The following is a 26,821-nucleotide window of genomic DNA, read 5'->3' as shown; positions in this document are numbered from 1 at the left end:
GCTCTTCCATTCTTTGCTGCTTCTGGAAGATTTTGTGTGGAGTGGGGCTCAGGTGAGAAAGCAGTCAGCTACTGCCTGTGAAGAATGCAATGGGGACAGGCAGTTTTACAGCCTTGCACTCTGACCACCTAAGCTGTGGGTGCCTTAATGACTTTCAGATGAGTGGCTTCTACCTCTCTGAGTATTGACTGCCCATGGGTTGCGAGATTAGTAGCAACATTATCTCCAGTAACTCACCAAGCAATTCACACCTCACTAGTTTTAAGTAAAGATCAGCATTTAATTAAACACTCTCTGTCTTGGATGAGTGGATATGCAAAGACAGCTCTCTGGGAATCCTTATTTTGGGGTTCAGTGCCCAACGCTTGGGGATATTAGCAGATTAGTTACAGATTTCTTTCTCTCTCACTGCTTAGGACAAAACTATAGCATGCCATCAGTGACTAGTCAGGTCGGTGAAGAGTTGCTTAATTTACACACAGATGATTCCTCTGGAGCCTCTCCTTTATTTATTTCACACAGTATGCTACAGCTATTCACGTGAGGCTCCGTTTGTGCTTGCTCCTGCTGTGCTTTTTTCTACTTGTCAGACTTCTCTTCACTAAAGGAGAACATGGTCCAGGATAAGAACAAAATTTTCTTTAAGCTGCGGACTGATTTTAAATGCAACTTCCAAACTGACTGTTCTTCAGGCTTGTCTGCAAGCAGCCCCACTCCAGAGCTAGTCTGTGGAGGAGAGTGTGGCCTTAAGAAGTTTTCTGAAACCTTTCTGAACTTGTGTTAGTTTAAATGAATCCTCTCCCTTGTGCTAGCTAGGAGCAGAAAAGCCCAAAGCTGCCTCTGTTATGAGAAGAAAAAGCTTTCTTAGCCTTGAATGAAATGATGGTCTGTGAACTTAACATGTGCCCAGATCTCTGTACTGACAAGTAATTATTTTCCCTGTTTCATCCCCACTTTTAAGCCTCTTTTCTCAGTGTTTAATACACCACAACAGCTAAAAAATCGTCTCAATTTTTAATGGATGGTAGCAAACATTGCCTGATGATGAAGTTTCTAAATGAACTTAAAGGCTGCTAATAAATGATCAGATCTCATTGTTGTTGAATGTAGTAATTAAAAAAATCTGGGAAAGGAATGTACAGTACCAGATGAAACTTCCTTGCACTGGTATGTCTCAGAAAAATAAACCTGAGTAATAATATGTTTTCCAAAAAACGACTGGAATTCAAAAGACTTGCAGTAGGGTTTTGTTTCCTAACTTTGTCAACTGAGCAGTAGGACAGTTAAGCTGTGAGAGTTTGAGCCTCTTGGAATATAAATTGGTTCAGTTCTGTTGCCTTCTAGCAATTAGACTTGAGTCAGCTGATGATCCTTCTCTAAATGTTTTCACTTGAGGGGAAAAAAACCAGTCCATTAGCAAGGACCATTAACAAGGAATTTAAAATCTTTGTGTTGTGGACTACAGATGTCTTTCATGTTTCCAAAAAGTTTAGGAAGGTAAAACTAATTTCATGGGAAGAACCAGGAAAACCAGCACTAAGGTCTGTCCCCTTCCTAGCTACGTTTGACACAGAGCTAGGCAGAAACAATTCTTAATAAGGACTTAATTTTTCCTCATATTCTGTCCTTGACGTTTTAATCAATTCCATTGTGGGCAGCTTTTCTCAAAGCTACCTGATATTTAAGTGTAGTTGTTTTCATTCCCTAGAGGCACACCTGGAATAAGTGCTCTCTGTAGAGCTTTGTGATATGTTTTCCATGAATAAATGACTTTTTTGAGGAGGTATAGCATCTTGTTTACAAGAATGCCATTTGGCCAAGGAAGGAGCTGTCCATTAGATGTTACCAGCATTGATGACAAACTCAGTGTAACAGTAAAATAACTTCTCCATGCAGACACATTGACAGAGATTGGCACTGACTGATTAGGATTTTCTTAGCAGGCGAGAACTGAGGAGTAGTTATCTGAGCAGCTTTGTTCCTTGAAGCGTATCAAGTCACTGGGTATTGCTCAGTGTTGCCAACCTGCCCTCCTTAGAAGCCTGCAGCAGGGAAACTATGTGCCTAGGCTAGTTAATGTTGTTGTTCAAATGTATTTTAAAAAAAAAGTGTCCAAAGAAGGCTGAAAATACTGGATCCAGGAATGTTAATATTAGTGAGTTTTGAGATTACTCACTTAACTTTTTCAAAATTCAGGTTATAAAAATGGGGGTTTTTTCTGCTTGGTCAACACACATGAAAACCTTAAGTTTTAAGACCTGTAAGTCAAACAAACTTCATGACCAATCGTACGGAACAGCAGGCATATCTGTTGGGTGCCAGAGCACTGGCTGAAGCCATGTCCCCTGGTGGATTACTTGGTGTGGCCCACAGTGAAATCTTTGTGTTGCTTCTGGTGTGCAGTCACGTTCAACCTCGCTCGCTGAAAATACAGAGAATTTTGTACTCTATCAGTTTAGAGGGTTAACATTACCCATTGGATACTGGCAGCAAGCGAAGCTCCCAATCTAATTTCAGAAACTTTCCTTTATGGATGTATTGTCCTTGCCTGCACTTCTCCCCCCCACCCCCAGCCCAAGGGTTGTGAATTTAATCAATTATCAAGAGCTTCTGTTTACCTACAAAGTCAATAATGTTCATTCTGTATTGATTTGTATTCAACAAACATAAAAGGCTGAGCAACAGTGAGCTTTTAGGTGATGGTTATGGATAAAGCAAATCAAGAGGTTGTCTGTGATTTCACATCACAAGAGTCTTTCAGCTTGAAGAAATCTCCAAAGCTGGCAAAACTAAAGAAAAAGCATCTCATCTAAAAAATCACTTCTGGACTGCTGTTGTAATGGGCAGAGGATGTCCAGTATCCCTAGAGTGGGTCTCAGTCTTTCCAGTGTTACAGCTGTAAATGATTTGCCTGCTTTCCTTCTGTAAAAGGGTACCTGCTACCTCTAGCAACAGCTATAAAGACACTTTTTTTGCTGAGGGGAACCCATCAGTGGGGCTGATGTTAACTTTAATCCTAGAAAACAAAAAATTATTTCAGCAATGATCTTTGCAGTAGAACCCAGTTCCCAGAGTCTCCTCTGCAAATGCATGTATGGGGTAGTTCCTGCTCCACAGAGCACTGGCTTAAAAGGCAACAAACAAGTACTGAAGAAGGCAGCAAAGAAAACAAACTGAGTGGCATAGGCAGGGGTAAAGGGCAATATAATTATTCTGGGTTTACATCTTGCTTCATTACAGTTTGAGGGATTTTGGGGTGGGGAGTGGTCATGGCAGTTGTGATTAAGTGGGAGGGTGAAAGGCTGTTGAGATGAGAACGGGTAGTAAAGGAGAGGAAAGGAGGCTGTGGACAGGAGAACTGGATTTACTGGAGACCTTTGGGGAAGTGTGGTCCTCATGGAGCCAGCAGTCTCCAAATAAGATGAGCTTCATCTCCTTCCAAGTGTTTTCCTGAGCAAAAAGACCCTACTGAAGAAGATGAAGCTCATCTTATTTGGAGACTGAATTAAGCTTCCAGGGACAGACACTGGTGGTGCTACCCACCAGTGTCTGTCCCTGGAAGGTTATTTCAGGTATTCAGCTGGGACATCCCCCAGGCACTTCTCAACTGATACCTGTGGTGACATTTACACATACTTTTAACAATAGCCCCTAATGACCAATTACAAGCAAGGAGAGCCAAAGATCATCTTTGGCAGGGCAGTGCTCCTGACATACCGAAGGCTTTCCTGAGAGAGATAATGGAGGGGAGGTTAAATTAGGGAAGAGGGGTCACCTGTAGCTTTGTTTTGGTCCTAAAGCCCAAATCTGACTAGCCTGAGAGGGCTGAAGTGGAGGGCAAATTTCATGATATGATAGATGTGCAATTCATAGCCAGAATTACAGTAGGCTGGGGTTGTATTCCGAGTGGAGTAATAGGCAGTTGTGACTTTTTCAAAGAAAAAGGCAAGATTAGATGAATGAAAAGGAGCAAAGTGGAAGAAAATAAATTCCAGCACACCCCATAAAGCACCTCTGGGAGAAGAGGCTGCAGAATTGTCTTGATTGCTTTTGGCTTTCTCATTGAATTTTGGACTTAACTCCCTAGGCAAAAGGACTATTACATAGCAGAGAAATGCTGTCGTGGGGAAAAGGAAAAATACCTTTGTTGTAACCACTGCAGAGAAAGTATGTAAAAATCATTATACTAGAGTGTAAGTGACTTGAAGCAAGATTTCCCATCATTGGGATTTATCTTCCCTTTTTCTTTCTTCATTGGTCATACAGCATCAGTAAGGCACAGTGGGGGAAGAAGAGCCATTGTCCAAGCTTTTGACATGTAAAGGTGATTGCAGCAGTATTCACTGGACGTTGTTTGCCGATCTCTCACCTGAAAACTGCTCAGACCCAGTTTTATTTCTGATCTGATATATGCTTACCCCCAGCCTGCTGATTGGGCTCTACTTCTACAGAGAGGTTGTCATCAGTTGTGTGATCTTTTGCTTTGGCCGGTCATATGCTGTCTTCATGTGTATTTAGACTTGAAATCTAAAGGAGCACTTTGAGATGAAGCCAGTGTACTGCCTTCACCTCCAGCCTGTGCAATCCATTTGAACACACATCCTGATTAAATGGGTGACTGCTGTAAGCAAGAGTGAACCAGTTAGCAGAATATTTTGTTCTGAAATAGTTCTTGATGTGGTATCCACGGAAATGCCAGGTTTTATACTAGGTAATAAACTGGCAAAGAGTCAAGTTGCTGTGACTGTCCTTGTGGTGGTTATGTAAAGTTCTAGCTGTGAACTGACTTGACTTGCTCAAAGGAAAAACATGCAAAGCTTGTTTATAATCTTTTTTCCCCCTCCTTTCTTTTCTAACTTCTTGCAATCATAGGGCACACAGTTGATTTTCAGTGCTGCTAAGGAACTGGGACACTTGTCAAAGTTGAAGGTATTGTTCTGCATGGCTTGTGTTAATCTCCGTGTGCATAACCATGGAAGTGTAGTAGCGCATAGTATGTCTGGTGCTTCCAGTGTTTTGTTGCTGAATGCAATTGTAGAGAAATGCTTTTAAATGCTTAAATGTGCTTTTAAATGCATTCTGCTAATATTAGTATTGTGTTTAACTGTTAAATTTTATTGTGGGTTTAATCATCAAAGTAGTTTCTGTCTTCTGTAGATACAATGATCAGTTTGGTATATCAATTTAAAATGAAAAAAGTAGAGTTCTCAATATCTGGCCAGTTCCTCTGTTTCCCCGTGTATAAAAGGGAGTCCCTTATGTGATCGTGATAATGAGGTATTGGTCAGAAAGATGATTGTGCTAGCTATTGATGAATTATATGAACTGTTACAAAAATAACTGTTGCTTGTAGAAGAGAGCCTGTCTCTGTAAATTCCTCTGCGTGGGCTCTCTTTGCAGGCAAGCTGGCATTTAGTATGAAGGCTATGTTGATGTGTTTTGACAGTGCGTGACGTGACAGTGCATGACATGAGCATTACTAAGTGCACACCACCTCACCATAAGCCAATCAAGCATTAATTCACTGGTCACGACAAGAATGGTATGAAAATACTGACGCCTTACAACATTCAGATTGCACTACGTTGTGGTTTGACTTGTGCTACAAAACAGGTATTGTGCAAGAGGAGGTATAAATCTGAAGCGTCACAGTGCACAAACTGTGCTGCAAGGAAGATGGAGCTGAACGTGAACTCTGTCTTGAAGCATGATCAGGGAAATCTTCTAACAGCAAAGGGCATTCTCCTAAGTGATTAGTGCAATTTCAAAATGCATTTGTCTTTTCCCATAGTTTTTTTTTTTTGTCTCGCGCACTTCTTACAGCTGTCTTTATATGACTATCTATTTCCCTTGCCCAGCAGACACATTTTACATACACACATTGATGAGCCAGGCCAGTACACAGTTCATTTAAGGTAGTGCTTATTAGCAATCCTAGTAAGTGATCTGGACATGCAGGTATGTCATTAGATGCACATGCTTTTCTCCAGCCACATTTTGAGGCTGTTACGTATCAGTTAACAGTGACATAACATAAACCTTCAAGTATGGTTCCCCAGGGGAATAGCTGTCACTTGTGCTGGGGGATAGCCCTGTGCATTCCCACAGCCAGGCTGTCCTCCCTGGTGATGTGGCTTCTGAGGATTGCACTACCTCCACTGCTTCCTGTGCTTACAATGCTTTGTGTTGCTTCGATGGGAGAAATGGGGAGAGAGGAGCTTTGTAGCCTGCCTGGGAGAATCAGAGCTGGACCACAGCCTCCAAATGTCCTGCCTTTTCCTGTGAGTATCCCCTTCCCCTTTCAAAAACATCAGCAAGAACTCAGCATTTGGAGGAAGAGAAGCCATCCCTGCCTTCTACATGCACTTCTGGTGTCAAAGGGAGAGAGCTTTGAATTTGCTCCATTTCTCCTCCCAGGAGACAAGTTTGTGCACAGATGACTGTGAGTTCCTGTGGCTTGCTTGCATTCTCAGGCATAGCCAGTGACATTCACTGTTACCTTTTACTTCTTCCATATTTTCTCATTACTGGAATTTCTTAATATATACAAGGTGCCTTTTGCCAGGAATGAGTTGGAAGCTTTGCCACTTTCCATTTGCGCTGGTCAGATGAAGGCCATCCCTCAGCAGTAGCCTGTCTTCTCTTCAGTGTCTGTAAAGCTTAACTTTGGTAACTCTGGACTGCATTTTTAGAAATACACGTAAGCATGCAAATCAGGCAAGCCCTGGTGTGTGTTCAAGCCTTTATTTGCATAGCCAGATATAGGACTACAGCAGCACAGGTACACAGGATTTTATATGTGGCAAGAGAGCTGTACACAAATGTGAAAGCACTTTACCATCTGAGTTCTAGAGACCTTTAGTTCAGACAGATGGTGTGAACTGTCACTGTGTCCAAAAATTTCCAGAAGAGTAAAGGTATTAAAAGAATGTAAATTGTTTGGGTCTGTGTAAGCATTGTGGATTTTTTTTTTTTCCTTTCGTTTTTGCAGGCACATACAAGCTAACAGGGAAGGCATGAGTAAATGGCTTTTCAGACCCCCTCTCCTGGGCATTTTGCAGTTCCACTAAAAGCCTGGGAAACTTACAGGATGGATTTTAAGTTTTATTTGTCTTAAATAGAACAGGGGGAACAAAGCCCTAGTGAATCAGATAACCCAGCTGAAAACTGAGACTGACAGACCTGACAAGCACAGGCTCTCATCCTGATGACAAATCAATTTCACAGTGTACTTTAAAATGCTCAGAAAAGCAACCATAAACCTGGCACCTAAGTGCCACATATCTGCCTCCCATTTATTATCTTTTATTATCTTAAACTCTTTCTGCTTGGTTTGCTTAATAGCCAGCAGCCAGAGCAGGGAGCAGCAGCCTCCTCTCCCTTGCACTGCCCCCAGGATAACCAGCCGAGCTCTGACCGCAGAGGTTCTTCTGGGAGTACCTGTGGAGAATACAAGGATGAGTCTGAGAGACTAGGAAAAGATTTTTTTTTTTTTACTTATTCTGCTTGAAGTTGCATAATTATTTGATGTAAATATTTGTGGCTTGCTACTGGCTGGCAATCTGGGAAGTGCAGGGTAGCATTCTGTGCAGTCCTTTATAGGAACAGTGTGGGACTTGCAGAGGGCAGGTACACAGGGCAGTGACAGTCCTGGGCTCCTCTCTGTGTAGGTGAAAGCATTTAGCAGTCCAGTCACTGGGACGTTTTTACATGTGTTGAAGTAAATGGCACTGGGAAGCTGTTCTAGAAAGCAGTGATGTGTTGCTGTGCATTGACAGCATGGACACTGGCAGGGTGACCACTCAGGGTAGGGCTGAATGAGTGCTTTAGGTGTTTAAGAAAAAATGCTGGCCACCTGGTTTCTGTTACAGTGTGCGGAATCTGGCAGGCAGACCTAGAAAGTCATTTCAACAGACATGAAAGTCCCTCTGCACTGGGGACACAGCTACCTTGACTAAATTGGCCTCTCCCATAAACGTGAGCTCTGGCTGATTGTGCACTTAATCTGACTGTCAGACAGAGAAGAGAATGTTTTACCCTCTGTGTACTGAAGTGTGAAGCCACATCATCTTCAGTTGAATTACTTGCAGCTCATGAAGAAGAGGGAGGAGAGCTATTGCTCCCCTAAGGACAGCTTGTTGCAAGAGAAGATATGTTGCAGCTTACAGAGTTACTGTGCCACTCGCTGTACTTAGGTCCCCAGACCAGGAGCATCCCGTGTGGGGTAAAGGGCAAGTTGAGGCATGTCTCTAGTCCTCAAGAAAGCACGGTGCAAACTTGTCTGAGGTACTGCTGACTTGAGAGGCGTCTTCTGTACAGTTTAATGCAGCACTGTGCAAAGGTGCTAGCTAGATGTCTGTGAGAAGCATGGCAAATGCCTAGCACTGTGCCTAGACTGCAGTGAGCCCCATCTCCATCAGGCAGGAGATGGATCATAGTGGATAATGAATGGGAACAGCACCAGGCAATGTGAAGAATCACCAGGCTGCAAGATAGCCAGCAGGTTTATCAGTGTGAAACGCACACATGATGCCACACACTGGGCATGCTTTATTCAAAGACAATTTAGTAGATGTGTCTCCTGGAAGGTGTCTGTTATCAGAGGCTATGACATTTTTAAAGTAGGGATAAGTAGCATTTGCCTGATTTGCCTGCATCTTCTTCATGAATGCTTCAGTACCCAGGCTGCAGTCAGCTGGCCTGACCCTCCTGCAGCTCAAACAGTTAGAATTTGGGTTTGTGCAAAGCTTTGACTTCCTAAAATGTGCCATTTTCCCCTGAGACCTAGACTAAGCATCAGAAAGAAAGAGCTTAGTGAAATACCAAAGGATGGCACACCCTTGTAGTCAGGCAGAAGTCTTAACAGAGATGTGCTTCCACTGCAGGAAAGGGAATCCCTTCCCAAGGGATTCCTGGCTCTTTGCTATTAGAGATGGTGGGTATTAATGGGAACAATTTCTTTTAGTAAAGGTATTTTCTAGAACATGTTGCTTGTTTGTTTTTCTTCCTCTGCACCAACAGTACGATGAATTAGTGACCTTTGTAGATGGAAGAATTAAAAAAATCCACAAACGACATATAACAACTTTGCCCAATATCTGGTTTGTAGAATTCCTTGATTTAGGTAGTGTTTTGAGAGTTTTGTTGTGGCTGCTCTAGAATGACAGGGGTAGCAAGCAGACTCCCATTGGGTTTTCTGAGAGACAAACTGTGATTTTAAATTGTCACTTACCTCTGTCCAGTTCCTTTCCTTATTTCTCTCTTTTGTGCCTGCAAGAAACAGAGAAAGTGGGTTTATTTTCAAGTTAAGTTGTAATAAATGACTCTGAGAGACTCCATTAAGCATTCCTTAAATAGCTGAATTAATGCTGTGGCCATGTAGCCACAGCATAAATCCAGAGAAAGTGATGATACTGGGGACTCCTTTTCCTTTGGTCTCTGACAACATACTCACATCAAATATAATGGTTGTTTGCAGGATCATATGGTGAGAGAAGAAACTAGGAGTCTCACTCCAAAGCAGTGTGCCGTTTTGGATCTGGCACTGGATACGATCAAAGTAAGTGATTCCATTTCTGTCTCTGTCATTCCGTTGCTCCATCCCCAAATACTATTTGGGAGGATAGTGCCTGTCCCAGTTCAGGAGATGGCAGGAGTCTGTCGCTGCTGTTACAGCAATAAAGGCACTGAGTGAGTGATACTGCCACATTAGTGTAAACCTGAATAGGCTCAAGTGACTGGCATGTGCTGGTAGGCAACATATTTATATTTAAGTGCTTTGGAAGGGGAAAGCCATGAGTAGTTGGTATCAGTTGGTCTGAGAGCTGGATTTCCAGTACAGAAGCTGTTTTGTGGATTTTTCCAGCTCTCTCCCATCCGCACACACAATACCACATAAATGTTGGTTGCTGGTTGCAACTCTTCATCAGTATTTTTCCTGTTTCTTCTTACTCTTAGCAATATTTCCATGCTGGTGGGAACGGTCTGAAGAAAACCTTCTTGGAGAAGAGTCCAGACCTGCAGTCACTTCGATATGCTCTCTCTCTCTACACTCAGACCACAGACACTCTCATCAAAACCTTTGTCCAGACTCAGACAGCTCAGGGTAAGGCTTTTCTGTGGTGTTGGCAAAGCTGAATGGAGCTATCTGCTCTGTTAATAACTGCTGTGTCTTGTACTGCCAGTTTGTAGAGTGCTTTTGGCAGTAATGTTTCTGGAAACATGACAGTTCAGAGCTTTTGAAACTGGGAAGGAGGGGAAGGGGGTTATTTCCCACTCAACAACTACATTTTGACAGAGCAGAAATATGTGAAACATAAGGCCTGGGGTGTTTGTGGTCTTTTTTTCTGCAATCCTCACTTAACAGTCACGTTTCATGAATTAACGTGGGTGGGTGACTTAAGTGAAATTTGAAGTTACTGTACTGAGACTTACACGGTGGTGTGAGAGACCATTTCAACAAGACACCACCGCAGAAACTAGTCGGTGCCTGTGTCGCAGGCCAGCTGCCAGCAGCCCCTGTAGTCCTGACTAAGGCTGATTGACAGCAGTGTGATGAGTCATAGAGCTACATGCTGCCTGTAAAGGGAAAAGTCTCTTAGGAGAGCAATGAAAGCACTGTTTTGTCTGCAGCCAGTACAGGATATGTGTGAGCTAGATGATTACAAATCACCACAACGTATTAGTAAGCTGCTGGGATGGGTCACTGGAGTTCTTTGGTAGCTCTCTGGGAAGGTGCGATAGCGGTGCTATTTCATTGATTTGGAAAGGGTAAGCAGTTAATTTTCTGTATCTTTCATTGCTTTCATGTAAACATCTCCAGATTGTTGTACAGAATAATTTGGTCCCTAGCCAGGGACCTTCATTGGCTATGAACCTCACTAATCTCAGGAAGAGGGGACAGATGCTATTAGAAGTTAGGTCAAGACTGAAACTGTTTTAAGTTTATAGGCTGTTTAAATACAAGCCTTGGCATTGGGCTGCTACATCTCAGCAGCAAAAATCATACAGCTCCATGGGGTGTCTTTCTGCCAGCTTTTTGCTTGGGGTCCTTTTTCCTTTAATCCTGCCAAGCCTATGAGACCTGGTGACCCCACAGACTGTACTAGCTCTGTCAGCATACTGTCACAGCGAGCCTGGAAATCAAGGGGAAATCACCCCCTAGCCAACACATTTTTCTCTCATGTGCAAATGAGACTGCTTGACACTGGCATTCCCCAACTGGTTGAGAAAGTACTGAGAATTCTTGAGCAAAACAAGGTATGTTTTTAAAGAGAAAAGTTGAGTCTAGTTTTGGGGGACGGAATCACCCCTATCTTTAGCAGCACGATATATTCTTGCTTAGGTTGAAACATACTGCATTAAAACACTGAAGTTAACTAAAGAGTGAGCATTTGAGAGAATGGTCCTATAGCTGTGTCCCAGCAGAGCAACGATGACATCCAGTGGCCAGACAGGTCAAAGACTGCTACGTTCACAAGGGACTCCAGGAACTTGGCTGTTGCCATTAGAGTTACACAAAACACTTTTTAATGGGGAACTTGTGTGCAGTGTGTTTTCCATCTTTGCTGTTCTATGACAAATGTTTCCCATTATATATCCAGACCATGAAGCTAGTTTTTTATGTGGATCCTGTTATGTTGTCATGATGGGCCAAGATACAAGGATGTATGCAGCACTGCTGTTCTACACTCCATGCTACGGTCAGGAGTGCTTAAAATTAGAGGAAGAAGGTGCTCCGTTGAAGTCGCAAAGTGGCAAATTCAAACTGATATGAGGAAGCAGCTTCATGCAATGTCTGATTTGACTATAAAATTCCACTGAGGGCGAGTATTTAGCAGATACACAAAGATAATTGAACATAATCTAAGAGCAGCAGGAATATACAGGGTTGCCACAGAACGGGGCAGGAGGGATTTTTTTTTTAATTTTTTTTTTTTTTTTAAGAAGCTTAGAAAGAATGAAGTTCTAGCTTTATGACATAAGATGCATGCATTACAACGTCATTGATTATATCTCATAGCTGACTGATGACATTCCTTTGTGGCTTATGTGAGCCACTTTGGGAGACAGGTCCTGGGCATGGTAGGCCACTGAGCTGGTCGAAGCAGCATCTTCTACATTAGTAGGCTTGAGAGTTTAGAATCCTGTTTGGGGAACAAAAGACTTGAACTACGCCACCTAATATCTGTAGGATCAGTGATGGAATATCTCTGAGAAAAGCATGACTTGCTCCTGGGATTGGGGCTAGAAAAGGATATTGCTTGCGTACACTTCTCAGTAACCCCATTTTGTAGATTGGTTTGGAGATCTGCACATACATTGGAGGGACAGAGGGGACAGCACTAGTATTTACAACTGGCATCTGCTTACCGGAGCTCTCTGATGTTTCCCTTTGTGTAAGTCAAGCTTCCCACAAGCCTATGGGAGGAAATGGCTGCATGCAGAACTATTTAAATGCTGACTGTTTCGGTCTCTTACTTCACTGCTCAATGGTTGCATCTTCCAGTTCGTGAGGTATCTATTGCACTCATTTCCTTACTGAGCAGGCTTCTATAGCACTATGCTGTTAAATGTTTGCTCTGCAAAGTTGGATCGGACCTTGCAGTTTAGTTATGCTAGCACAAATTCTGTTCTTGTTTTAACCCAGACAATCCCTTACTTGCAGACAGCCTTGCTCTCCAAAGCCTGTGTTGGTGCGGAAGATCTAAAAGGATATTTTGTCTATTGAGAGCTAGAACAGTTGTTTTGTATTTGTTTGAGTGACACCACTAACTGGATTGTAATTCATACTCTTCTCTTTTTATCCTGCTTGCTTCTTGCCTTTTGAATTCATGTCTCAGTGCACGATGGGAAAGGTATTAGGTTTACCGCTAATGAGGACGTTCTTCCTGATAAGGGTATGTTCAAGTCTAATGTTGTTACCATAACAACATTAGTCAACTGCCTTGCTTTTGAAGTCATCTTGCCCATGCTCAGAAACCTTTTCCAGAAACCCGTTCCCCATAGCTCCTTGTAGAAGTGAACTTTCACCAAATGCTTGCATCCCACAGACAGAGCCACAGGTTGCATAGTTTAGAAGCTTGTACCTTGCCTGAGAGCCTGTCCCCAAGCTTGAGATTTTTTCATGGGATATGAAAGCTGTCTTGAAAATGGGCTGGGATTTGAGAGATGCTACAGACTTGTTCCCCTACCCTTTACCATGGGCTGTGTATTGTTGTTTCAAGTCCTAGACTTGCATGCGTATGGTCTGCTGAGACAGGCTACTGTAATACATGGTAACATCTGATACGCACTCAAGATTATGGCCGAGCTTGAACCATCTGGCTTGAAAGGGGGTAGCTAAAAGTCTGCGTGCTCAGGAGAGCCCTAAAAATCAAGCCTTGTTGTGTTTCATCTCTCAATTTATTTTTTGCTGTCCAAAGTGTTTTTGTTATCTTAGGTGAAATACATCTGTAACCCATTGCACAAGCTCAGTTCTGCAGTTTCACCTTCCAGTATCGCAATACCAATGAGACTTGCATGTCAAGTTTTAAATCTGCTCGTCACTAAATGTGCGTATGCACAGAGTTGTATGTGCTCAGAATGTTTTTCACTGGCCATGTACAAAGTGGTTTTTTGTCTCTGAACATTTCAGTTAATAGAACAAGATTTTTGTATGAAAAGACAAGAATGAAGGTAGAAGAAGAAAAAAAAAATTAAATTTTGTCTTCCTCAAATGTAATGGGATGATTCCGCTGTCATTCCTCTGAAGCAGCAGTGTCTCCTTTATAACCTATTAATTACACTAAAGATCAGTAAAATAAAGACCTGAGTGTTTGGCAGCTGATATTTCTGCAGATGTGGCCTGGTAAAGTTGTTATATACTGTTGGTAAACTTGTCTGTTACCATGGAAAATGCCGACAGTATAAGTGACAGAGCTGCACCATCAGATGGGTCAGGTCAATAATCAAGCCTACCAATTTTAAAGCTCTGTGCTTATGTACAAAAAAGAAGGAACACTGCCCTTCTAAGCTGGGAGAAAACAGTACATTCAAGATCATGTACAAATGTTACAGCCTAGAGGCTGTTTATTGTTTATGTTTATTGTACTCAGGTCAAGAGTGAGAATCTACCCTAAGATAAAAACTTGAGGGTCTGTTTTGTTTGCTCAGATACTTTTACTTGTATATTAATGTGACTTTCACAGCCTACAGTTCTGTGCCATGTAATTCTCTTCAGAGAATTGCACAGATGAGCTCTCAACCTCTTGGTTTTTAAATGAGTGTTTTTGCTGCCTGCAGACTGTTCTTGTGAAAGTTGACTTGTTAGATCTATCTAATCAAAACGTTTAATTATATCCTTCAAGCTCCTTATCTTGAATTTCAAACACACCGATTCTTTCACTTAGTAATGTGTGTTAGCCTCAAAACTGACAAAACAACACTGCTGTTCCTAGGTACTCAGTTACCCTGTAGGTATTCCAATGACAACAGCATTGCTAATTGTCAACCTGAGGTCAGACAGTTATCAAAGAGAAAGTAAAATCAATCTATCTTATCAAAGACTTCATTTTCATTTTGCAAAGCAGTCGTCTTCAGTAATTTACATGACATCTTGACTTTCCTACCCAGAAAAATGTCATTTCCACATATTGCATGATAATTATGATTAGAAGTTAAAAAGTTGAAAACATCATAATACACGAAGGTTCATGAGATCTTCTTCCTCTGTTACAACACGTTATATTTTCCTCTTTGGAGCTATATGTTGTTTTCTCCCTGGCTAATTGATGAAGGGAATTAAGTATGTAAGTTGTGAGTGCTTCTCTCATCATTTTTGTTGCACAACAGTGAAGGGGTTCTCATTATCCCCTGAAGGGAAGCAGATAGGCAGTCAGGATGACAACTTTTATCTGATGTACAACATGGAAAAAGGTTCTTGGAGGGTGAGACTGCACTGTGGGTCTGTGCAAATCACTAACATCTTTGTCTTTTTTTCCCTAAACTTCCTCTCTGGTGTAATTTTTGTTTTGTTGGGCTTTTTGGTCCTTCCTTCTTCCCTGAGCAGACGGCATGCCGATACCCACCACTGGAATGCCTGCATGTACACACGATAGCTTGGCAGGAACTTTTGAAAAATCCTTGCTCTCTGTGAGGGTCCGTTGTTGAGCTTTAGGTCTTTTAAATTCTTTTAAAATTCTTACTGGTATTCTCAACAGGACATGATCTTCATGGTGGAGTACAAAAAATGTTAGTGTTTGTGTGTTGGGCATGCAAGCCTGATGTTACCTTGCATTAACATTACATTATCGGTGTCGACTGAAAAGCTGGCTATGGAAGGTGTACTGTGAAAATGCTATATTGTCTTGCTGAGGCCATAAACCAAAGAAAAGTGCCAATAAACAATAATCCTTGTGTGCACGGTGGATGTCAATTTTCTTCCAACAGGCTCTGGTGTGGATGATCCTGTGGGTGAAGTGTCCATACAGATCGACCTGTATACCCACCCAGGAACTGGTGAACACAAAGTCACAGTGAAAGGTATGGCGAAGCATGTGTTACTGCTCCGGCTTTGTAACTGTGTCGAGGCAAACCTCCAGCTGGCAGTCGTCATATTTCTGTGTTATCTCACGGGATGTGAATCCAGAATTGTTTTCTCTGTTTCACATTAGGAACATGTAGAGAAACAGCAAATGAGCTTGTCCAGCCAATGACATGGCAATGTGCAGTCTTGTTGTTTATTGGCAACGATATATGATGTAAACAAAAATTGGATGATGGCTCTCGCCAGGCGCCACAGTTTAGCCTGGGCTGCAGAGAACAAGGCAGCATGACAGGGTGATGTTGCGAAATTGCTCAGTGTAAACCGAGAGATCGCAGAGCCAGTAAGAGCTGAGAGGCTCCTCTCCCCTGTCCTGAAGACCACGTTGGTCCCTGAAGAGCTGCTCTGAAAATAACCAAAGCAGTGATTCATCCCAGGCTTCCTCTTCCTCCTTCATCTCGTTTGCTTGAATACAGCATATTTAACTACTTTAATTTCCTCTGAAGATTTATATAAACAGCTCTTCAGGCCTCTCTTCTGGCTAAACCTACACTGCAATGCAAAAACTGATTTTCAGAGCTATTTCCTGTGCTTCAGTCTGTTCCCCGCAGTGACCTGAGAGAGAATGAGAATTGAAGAGCTAATAATTCTGGGTTCTGGAACCACCTACAGCTCATGGGCTTTGTTTGTCTTACCTGCAGTCTCATTTTCCTTTTCAACAGAGACCTTAATATCAGCCCCCCAAATGCCTATTTTTTTCCTCATCCCACACGTAATGTAGACGTAAGCACTGAACTGGCAGGGCAGCCTGCCCGGAGCTGCAGGAATGCCTATTTTTTTGGACTAATTTCTTGACTATGCATATGGCAAAAGATAAGTGCTGTCCCAAGTATTAAATTCCCTTCACAGAACTTAAACTAGAGCAAAAAAGCGTTTCTTTGTATTACAAAAAAGTCCTGCCCATGTGTGTCAGGGCACTGGCGTGTTTTGACTTGGACTTTGTCCTCTGAAACAAGAAATAGAAAGCAGAGCAGAGTGGAAAGGTGTCCAGAGCAATGGAAACAAATGAATGTTTACTGTAAAACAGGTTGTGACTTTCTTTTCCAGTTGTGGCAGCCAACGACCTGAAGTGGCAAACGTCTGGCATGTTCCGTCCATTTGTTGAAATCACCATGATTGGGCCCCATCAGAGTGACAAGAAGAGGAAGTTCACAACGAAGTCAAAGAGCAACAACTGGGCTCCCAAATACAATGAAACCTTTCACTTGTACGTGTGAAAAATAGCCTGGGGATCTGATGTGGCAAGTGCAGATGCAGAGGACAGAGAGGGTTTTCCAGTGTCCACAAACAGCCTGCTCAGGGCCCAAAAAAGTACATGAAGGAGTAGCTTGGCCCCGTCTTTGGTGTCTTGGCAGAAAAAGCTAGATTATGGTAGTTTTTGCTGTGGGTGGGATGCTGAGGTCTGTTCTATACCATCAGTGTCCTTTGGCTACCTTCTGAAACACAGTGTGTCCTGTGAACATATTTTACTGTGCTCCATCATTTTAATGAACTTTGTATCTTTATTTGGTAGAGTTGAGGCTAAAGGTTCATTACATATTTTTAGTTCTTTTAATCTTAATGTGTGTTTTTATCCCAACTTGGCCTGTGGGACATGCTTTCTGAACTTGTTTCCAGGGATACAGCCCTTGGAACTGGTAGTAAGTTGCACTGCTAAAATTGCAGTCTTTCTCAACACCGAGCATTTATCTCTTCTTATTTGGCTTTCATTATTACAAAGGCATCTTCCTTCTTGGAAGGCTCAACACAGGGAGCTACAGACTAGTGCTCACCCAGCTGTACAGTAAGAATGAGAGGAGAAGAGATGACCAGCAAAAGACTGTAAACATCCTGGGGGAGAAGGACTGTCCATACAATTTTCCTTTGATGTGAGGAATGGCAGGCTTCCTCTAAGTGAAGAGATTTTGTCCCTTTTTTTTATTATTCTTTTAATTTTAGAAACATCAGAAAGGTTGGGAATGTATTGTTATTAGCTTTTGCTTTAATGGAAGGTTCTGAATCTTTAACAAAGACTTCACCTAATTAAAATATTAATTACTGAAATGGAGCAACCCTTAACAGAAGCAGAAATGTTTAAAGTCATCTGAGTTGAAAATCTATTAGTATGGCTTTAATGTTCTCCATGCCTCTCATTTCACACTTTAATACACACACATGCAAAGGCAACTTGATAAGTGTTGCTGTTTTTTTCTTTTTAAGTAGCCAGGTTGTCTTTATCAGCTGTAAATCAGCAAAAAAGCCCATACACCATAGGTTTTACTTCTCCCCCTCTGACCAGGTTTTTCTGCAGAAAGGAGTTTTCTGTGGCTCATCAAAGCACTCCAGTCAGCTGCTGATGCCTTTATTTTGCAGAGGAATTTATACATTCTGAGAAACTAAGTAAACGTGTTTGTGTTTTTCAGCATACTGGGAAATGAAGATGGCCCTGATGCCTACGAGCTCCAAGTCTGTGTGAAGGATTACTGCTTTGCTCGGGAGGACCGAGTACTGGGGATAGCAGTGATGCAGCTCAGAGACATAGCAGACAAAGGAAGCTGTGCTTGCTGGTGCCCCCTCGGGCGCAGGATTCACATGGATGAGACTGGACTTACGGTCCTGAGGATTCTCTCCCAAAGAACCAATGATGAAGTTGCCAGAGAATTTGTAAAGTTGAAATCTGAGTCCCGCTCCACAGAGGAAGGCACCTGAGCTGTGTAATGTTCCCTTTTCTCTTCTGCCTTGTGCCAGTATGTGCAAGTGTTAAACAATTCTCTTTTATTAATTACAAAAGTTTTTTTTCATGTTGTCTTTGTCAGCTCCGATAGCGCACTTGTGCTGTGCAGGAAACAAATCCGTCAATCTGATGTGAATTATTTATTTTTTAGTAGCTGGGTAAGACACCATAGAGAATGAGACAGTCTCTTCTTATTTAAAATGCAAATTCTGCTTTGTGTATATAAATTATTTTATATTGGAGGCTGGGTATGGTGGGTTTTGTTGATATGCAGCACTGTGATTTTATCCTCTGAACCTGGCAGACATTAAAAAGGTTCTACATAATCACACTATGATACAAACACACAACTGTGTGGAAATTGGGAGAATAATAATGATTTGGGGTTTTGTCAAAGCACAGTTATCTCTCATTGAATTCGTGTACTGTGGAGCCGCCAGGGGATGTTCTGGCACAGATTATACCAATGTCCCAATGTGATATGCAGACACCTCAATGTCTGCTTAAAAAAATAAGTTGCAAATTGCTCTGAAGATGCACACCAAATGAATGTATGACCATGGATGTGCTGCTGTGAGCATGGGCGAGACCAGTGGGACAAGTGCAGAGGGGCCTAAGAGCTCATAGCCAAAAGCTGCAAAGGCAACACACCAGCAGCAGATTGCAGCTGCTCTGCCATTGTAATTAGATGGTGTGTCTCAGAGAATATAAATCCCCATGTGCTGCTGGGGATCCTTTATCACCATGGGTGTGCGGTAAGCTGCTAAACTCCACATTCATACTTTGGCTACTGTGACCGACACGGTGAGGAAGGGAACAACACTAGAGCCATGACAGATAACATGGCTGCTATGTATTTTTTCCACTTCAATATTCTTTTGTTAGTTTTTTGACATAGGATTGGATAATTTAATACTTGCAGGCTTTCTGTAGCATTTTGTTACCCTGGAGTAGCTGAGACCATCCTCACTATGAACCCAGAAATGATGGCTCGCTTGGGAGAGAGCAACATGTCTCTCCTCTGCAAGCACTCCGTCTGTAGTGCTGGTCAAGGGGCAGCAGGTCCATTCAGTTCTGATCTTGAAGTCACTGTTGGCCGTGCTGCAGTTGATCCATGCTGATTGTCATTAATCTGTGAGTTAATGATACCATTGAAAATATTTTTGCACTGTCTTAAAGAAGCATCCGGGTTTTGTTTTCTTGCAAAACAAAACACTGTCCTGAGCAAATTGATTGCAGGGAGGTCAGAATTTCTGACTGAAAATTCTTAAGCAGGAAGGTCTGGAGTAGTGATTGCACCTGAGGTATGCTTGTTGGAGGGCTTTTTAGTGTTTTGGGGATTTTTTTGCTATTTCCAGTTGCCCTTGTGCTCTGGAAAGTGCAGCTGGAACAAGCCAGTCCTTGCCCATAAAGTACTGTAATACTGTCAATAAATTCAAGGACTGCGTATTGAATTACATTTTTTTTTTCTATTTTCTCTGACACTTGTACAGCTTTATGATACAACTCCTGTATTTCATGGGCCTGCTTGTAGCGTTCTGAGATAGCACATTGGCTTTGTTCTTGTTCGTGGTGTATTATAATAATGCTCTTCAAAACTCCATGCTATTTGTCATGAATTTGAATCATTGTATGTGCCATTGTTATGAAAGCTGTTAGTACAGTCTTTAATAAACTCTTTTAGCAGCATTTGGAGTCATCTGTTGAAGTGTAACTGTAATTGGGTTTGCTAAATCACACAGGGTGGAATCACTACTGCATCCTTGCAAATTACTCTCGTTTAGTACGTAGATATTTCTTTGGTGCTGTAGGTGCCCAGCAAGGGGTATGACTCAGACAATTCCCCCTCCTCCGTGGTGCCTCTGTCTTTGACATCTTTCCCTGAAGTTCTTGGCTTCTGATAACACACTGAGACATCACAGAAGAGCATAGAGATTAACTTACTTCCTTTTCTTCTCCAGTCTGGCCTTGAAGTCAAGTTTCCTTTGTACTCAGGTACCCTCCTGAAGGTGCTGGAAAGTCTCAGGCAGGCAGTAGGATACTTTACAGATAGCACATGAAGACAAATAGTTATATACCAAACTTGATTCATAGCTTTCAGTCTGATATGAGCATTAATACTCTGTAGATGGTATTGACAAGAGATGAGAGAATAAACCTTCTTGATGTCAAGTAAACTACTCCCCCTCCTCATTTTGTGGGAATGCTGCCAATTTCTAGCAGACAAGCTCAAATAACTCAGAGACTCATATTTCATGATAATGCGGGTCTCTGAATTTTTGTGATCTGAGATGCCATTTTTTCCTTAGGTAACATATGCTCAGCAATGCAAGTAACTCGGCTAACACACAGTCCAGCTTGTAGATGTATTTCTGTTTCTGGCTTCATCATGGGGAAGTACTGAGTTTGATGGCACACCCCATGTGTTGTTTAAAGCATGCCTTTAAAGCCCTACTTCAGTACCAAGTTAGATGGTATACAGGTTTCTAACTCATCAGTATGCTTGCTTGTCATCTCTTCAGTGACTGCTGCAGTGGAGAGAAACCAATAAAGAGCTATTCAAAGGAAAAGTGCTGTCTGTAACCATGGGGAAGAGGCCTGGGGCAGGGCAAGAGGTCAGGCCGTTGTTAACAGAGCCGGGAACCTAAGGCTCCTGAATATATTGCTTATCCACCAGTCTAGTGCTTCTTCTGCAGACCAAGTTTGTGAACTTTTTAATCAGACTCAGTTTCCGTAAGTGTTGCTTTGTAACATGTTTTTCTAAAACTGTCTGAGATCTTGCCTCGTTTCTTGGGTTTACACTCATTGTGACGCTTTCAGATTTTCTTTCCTGCCTGAAAAATCTTGCAGACTCAGGCTACAAACACTCAGACTTCTTCTTGTACCTGTGGCAACAATACTGTGTTGTGCACATGGCTCTATCTGAACACTCCTCAAAATGACAGCAGGATATAGGATATACACTGTGCATATCAAATATATATCATAATAAATATATTAAATGAATAAATAGAATACATATTTTATAAATATATATATGTGCTGGTGTACCTGGGGTGGAATCAGCTATCCTGAGTTGGAAAAGGCTGTTCCAAGAGCAACGTGGCAAAGATGACAAGCAGCAGGGAGTGGTTAAGTTGCCTGCTGTCCCATCCAGGGATCGTCTGCGGAATGGAGCGACACTCACTTAAGGTGGGACAGGAGAGAGGTGAGAGATGAGCTGGATGCTGAGGCAGGCGGGTGAATTCTGCCGATGGTCTGACTGTTCTTGCCCAGGGGCTTTCTGTGGGAAGAGCAGAGTGGTTTCAGACCAAGAGCCCATCTCGTGCAAATCTTACCTCCAATAGTGGTTACAAGCAGCTGCCCAGAGAAGAGTAAGAACAAGGTAAACTAATGATGCTTCCTTCTGATGCCTTTTTATGGTGCTGGTAATTTTTAAGATGGGGAATGTTCCTGACTCCATGATTTCTCTTTAGTAAGTCCTAAGCTATACTTCTCCTATCCCTTCTTAAGCCCCTGGAAAGGAGTTCCGTGGATTTACAAGTTGTTGCATGAAGACCTGTCTCCTTTTATTTTGAACCTGGTTCCAACCAATTTAATTTGATGCCCTCCATTCTTTTGTTCAGGAAGATGCTAAAGTGCTGGTCCTATCCACCCTTTCCTGGGCAATGGAGATACTGTAGACCTCTATCATATCCCACCCTAGTCATTGCTCTTTGAGGCTGCAGTGTCCCAGTTTCTTCAGTTACCCCAAAACTTTTATAATCTTTGCCCTTCTTTGAAACTTTTCCATTTGTATGGATCACTTCTGAGCTGTGAGGACTGGGAATATGAGGACCAGAACAGCATCCAGCATTCAAAATGTGGACCAGCTTCCAGGAGAAAGCCTTCTGAAGGTAGCAGTTTGCTCCTAATCTTAAGAGCAATATTCAGTAGTTCAAAAACAGCTTCCAGGCTGCCAGCGGAAGATACTGGCAGGCTGGTGGGAGGAGCAGGGAGCAGACATGCTGCCAGACCTCCCAGGTGACAAGTAGACCTTTTGTAGGAACCCAAAAGGGGAAGTTCAAGAGGTTGCTGCAACTTGGGAAGTTAGCATTACTCGGAGCAAACGTGAGAGAGAAAGCAGCTACCCTGCTGAGATTTGGTGGATGGTAGAGAGCTGTTAACAATCCTTTTATTTCTAGCCTTTATTTGAAAAGATTACATAATTTTCTAAGAATAGAGAGAAAGAAGACAAGCCTGGCTTTTGTACTTAACAGACTTTTTGCTGTTTCGGAAATTCCCTTCTAAAGCTGTGGCCAATGCAGGGCTGTGACACCATCAGAAAAATTAGTTGGGGGAGCGAGATAGCAGGACTCAAAGGGATGATGTGTGCTTGTGAGCATGTGATGGGGATAAAAGGGCCTTACGGGAAAGGATGTTGTGTTTCTGGGTGTGTGATGGGAAGGAGCAGAGACCCAAGGGCAGATGTGGGGAGGGCGGTTTATCAAGTCTTCCTGGAAGGGATTAGCAAATTGATGGATGGAAGAAAGAAGGTGAGCAGGAGAATGGGAGTGTTCGGGGAGTGACTAGGACAGACTGAGAAGGCAGCTGGCGCTTCAGGCATGGGATTCAGTTTCCCTGTTTCTGGGCAGCAGCAGGGAGGGAGAAGGCAGCGTAGTGGCAGCGGAGGAGGTTGGGCTGCTCATGGGATTTCCTCCAGACACGTCATCTTCCTCCTTTTCTGCTCTTATGCTCTCATTTCCTCCCTTCTAGAGAAAACTTTGGACATAGGTCTGTGAACATGTGCAATATGGCTAATGAGGCTGGTGGTATTCCCTGGTGCTTGTTGGAACATAGACTGTGGGTCTGAGCCCTGCCTGGGGGTTGTGGTATAATCCCCCAAACTCCTTTTTTAAGCCAGGAGTGTGGACACTGGAGGATTTTTTCAGGACCTCAGTTCTCTGATACTTAAAACTATCTTCTCAGTTGCTGCTTGTGATTTATGGCCAATCTAGAAATACTCGTTCTTGTACCACAGTATTGTTTATCATGATGAAGTCTCTTTAGTAGCTCCTGATGGCTTGGGTAACATCTCCACTAAACTTTGTTCTGCTAAACTGGACAAGGGCTAGGTTTCTGCTCGTAAGCAGTGCTCTCCATTTCCAGTCATCTGTGCGTAGTTTCTTTGCATCTGCTGTAATGTGCAGCCTTTCTAGCATCACTTTTCCCTAGCTTTAAGAAGAACTTCTCATTATCAGTCCCTGCCTTCACGGACTTCTCATATTTCTCAGCCCACCTCATAGTCCTTTCACTAATGTCAGCCTCCTCCACTTTCACCAAGAGTTCCCATGTGACACTGTATGCAGTGGGTTTTTTTGAGTCCACGTAGATTTGAGCTGCCAGATTTGTCCCTAGAATTAGGTTTGCCCAGCCATAACCTGTGGTGAAATTCAGCTGGTTCCCAAATGACACTGAATGCCTCTTACTATTATCCATTTAGTCCTGCAAGTGGTCACTGCTCCCAAGTCATCTCAGAAGTAATGGAGCCAGCTTAGAGAAGTGTACACCTTTGACAGGTTAGAGCTGGGAAATCATTTATCAGAGCCAGGGCCAAGGTTGGTCTTTCTAGCTTTGCCAAACCCACATTGCCTTTTGTCTCACTTCCCATCCTTCCTTTTATTATTCTTTCCTTCAAGACTTCTTCTAAAGCCTTGCATGCTGTTCAGGCCAGCGTAACAAGTTGGAAGTCACTTGGATATGTTATATTTTGCACATTATTCTCCAGTCACATAACCACCACCTTCACAGATGAATAGACCCTTGGTGCCAAGCCTTCACTTCCACATTTTGGTGTTATCAGAAGTGCAGTGTGGAAGTGATCCTTCCCTGGGGATCAGAGGATTTTTAGCCCTCTGAACTTACAGTGACTGTAGTGCAGTATTTTCTGTTTCCTCGTTTTCTTTTTAAGGCCATTTCTTTCTCTATGGGCAGTCCCTCTGAGGCCAAGTTCTTCTTCTGTGCAATTTTTTTCATCTGCCTGTCCTTTCTGTAAAAGAGTGTATGACAGAAGGGACCCTAGGCTCCCTTTGAAGCCTGTCCCTCAGTCACCCATGACCACGAAACAGGCTTTAGACTCAGCAGAGTCCCCAGGAACATCCACTCCACTCCCCCTCAGACAAGAATGCCAAGGAAATCTCCAGCATCCTATCAGCAACCTCAAAATCTGAAGAAACCATGATGAGCTACGAGGAGAGAGCAAGCCGGAACCGTAGCACTGCAACTACCTTAGGAAATTCCTCACTCTTAAACATGTCCAAGTCAAATAAAGGCAGAAGAGCAGGCACGTGAACTGTGCCTCTCTAATCTCAGATCTCAGTGACATCTGTCAGTCTGACCAGGGGGCCTCCATACCCACAATCCTGCTTAACACTGAGCAAAAGCAAGATTGTGAGATGCTTGAGCTGATTTCTTAGCATCTTTTGTGCATTGCAAAATACACTGAAAATTAGAGCAGTTACACATTGGGAAAGAAAAGCGATAGTTTCTGGCAGCCTACAGGTAACAAGCAGAAGTCTGGAAGTGTAGCATTAGTTATTTCAGTACAATATAACACTGTGTGATAAATAATGTAAACATATTGAAAGTTCAAGGAATATCAGATAAGATTCACAATACTTGGAGACTAAACCTTTTATTTGGAGATACTCATCTCACCCTCGAGCACTCAGGATGATGGCAGGCCTGCAGCGCTCATCACAAACTGTGTCAAAGACTTTTTCCAGCTCAGTAATGATTTCATTTTGCAACCAAAGCACTAGCTTCAAGTTCTGCCCTGACAAAGTACATAGCGCTCTGTGCTGTCTATCTATGTGCCTCAAATAAATTTTTTGTTTTCTCTGTTCTCTTGGCAAGATTAACTCATATGAACCTTAACAAGTTCTTCCTTAACTTTACTTGATTTTTAATACACATGGGGATTTTTGTTGTTTCAGAAATTAAAAACCCTTTACTTATCCCTGCATTTAAACTGCAAATAACTATTCACTGGACAACAGTGCTTTTATGAGTTGCTCTTTTTAGCATTGTAACTGTATATTGGAAGCAAATCCAGCATAACATCTCCTTTTATCATCTTTGACTATGTGCTGACAAAACGTGTCAACCTGTCAGTTGTCACCTCTGGTAGTGCCATTATTAATAGAAGCTATCCACTAATTGCTGAGATGCTAGTTTCCTGTAATGACAACTGTCAGCCAAAAGGATTTCTATCTATTGGCTATAATTCAGATAATGCGAGAATATCAACCCTGTGAACAAACCTATGGGGAGGTACATTTGAGTTATGTGAATTCTGCAAACAAAGAAGCACTCACAGTTTCTGCTGGGCATCTCTTTTCTCCCCCACACCCCCACCTTGAGATGCTCTTTCCTGAGACTGCCTCTTGTTACCCACGGGTGTTTGGCAAATGGAAGAACATAAGCCTTGTCTGTCAGCATCTTCAGAAGCAGAAAATATAATTTACTGTGATTTACCTCCTTCCCAATCATAGCTAGAGATGCAGAGAGGTGTATCACTTTGGCAGCTGCAAGAGGTGATGAAGTCAAAAAGCCTCCTTTAATTTAAGTTGCTGCTAAACATGGTCAGTTTATCCTTCTCTTGAGCACAGCAGCTTGTCAGGCTGCAGATCCTTATTTGGAATTATTTTTGTGCGCCTGGAGTCAAGCCTAGGTCAGGTCATCTGTTTCATCAAAGGAGGAAGTTTCTGAGGATGACCATCACAGATGCAATAAACCCACACAATAGCAACCAAAGTTTTCTCACAAAGCTTGGCAGAAGCAATAGCTTATTCCCTTGGTGGGGGGAGGGGGGGGGGCAGGGAGGCAGGGGGGATTTTGAAGACACAAATACCTTCTGTGTTTCAGGGAAGTTTCTTGTTCAGTTTTGAAATATTTTTCAACAAAAACCACCCACCCTCTCACAGATATCCTCAACCCCCACATGCTGCGTATGTGAAGTCTTTGGGGCATTTTCCTCCTTGTCCCTCTTGTCCCCATTGGAAGTATCCAAACAGCCATCAGCAGAAGTTGGAGACCATGGTCAGTGCTGGATGTGAAGCTACTGTATTACAGCTGATTTCTCCAAATGACCCTTTATTTAATCTGATAACCCTGCGTGAGCCATCCCTGCATGTTTTTCTGCAGGAAGAGCTTGTAGTCCAGTCTAGACATAGGAACCAGAAAAAACAACTGGAGAATATCTGGTTCTTTCAGCTGGAGTCCAGATTAACTAGACTCCTGCCATTACTCCCTGAATGAAGGAGGTACAAAGGCTTCAGTCACCTGGCAAGTGCTGCATGCTTTCAAATCCATTATCTGAAAGTGACAAGTTGTGAAGGAACTGAAAGCAAAACCTCTGCTGGATGAAATTTTGCTTCACAGATTTGTAGGCCAGTGACTTTTTTTTTCTTTGGGAGCACTCTTGAAATAGGAGAAACATGAGGATGACAACCCCAGGATGACAAGCCAGACCTTCCACTGGGCAA

General features: G+C 42.6%; 1 protein-coding gene across 13 annotated transcripts in view; it reads left to right on the top strand.

Annotated features, from left to right (window-relative positions):
* Nucleotides 1-19,985, top strand: part of UNC13B (unc-13 homolog B) — a 223,055-nt gene extending 203,070 nt beyond the window's left edge. For 8 of the 13 annotated variants that reach the window (XM_052776339.1, XM_052776327.1, XM_052776333.1 and 5 more), the window contains 7 exons: nucleotides 4,873-4,929; nucleotides 9,479-9,559; nucleotides 9,958-10,105; nucleotides 12,843-12,899; nucleotides 15,430-15,522; nucleotides 16,631-16,790; nucleotides 17,986-19,985. In XM_052776339.1, the coding sequence (XP_052632299.1) occupies nucleotides 4,873-4,929; nucleotides 9,479-9,559; nucleotides 9,958-10,105; nucleotides 12,843-12,899; nucleotides 15,430-15,522; nucleotides 16,631-16,790; nucleotides 17,986-18,271 (882 nt within the window). In that variant the 3' untranslated portion in view covers nucleotides 18,272-19,985. The remainder of the gene's footprint in view (nucleotides 1-4,872; nucleotides 4,930-9,478; nucleotides 9,560-9,957; nucleotides 10,106-12,842; nucleotides 12,900-15,429; nucleotides 15,523-16,630; nucleotides 16,791-17,985) is intronic. The other 5 variants (XM_052776337.1, XM_052776338.1, XM_052776336.1 and 2 more) reach the window with 1 other exon arrangement.
* Nucleotides 19,986-26,821: the final 6,836 nt, after the last annotated feature.

This window comes from Harpia harpyja, chromosome Z (assembly GCF_026419915.1).
Source record: "Harpia harpyja isolate bHarHar1 chromosome Z, bHarHar1 primary haplotype, whole genome shotgun sequence".
Taxonomy (NCBI): domain Eukaryota; kingdom Metazoa; phylum Chordata; class Aves; order Accipitriformes; family Accipitridae; genus Harpia; species Harpia harpyja.
This window is presented reverse-complemented; position numbering and strand designations above follow the sequence as displayed.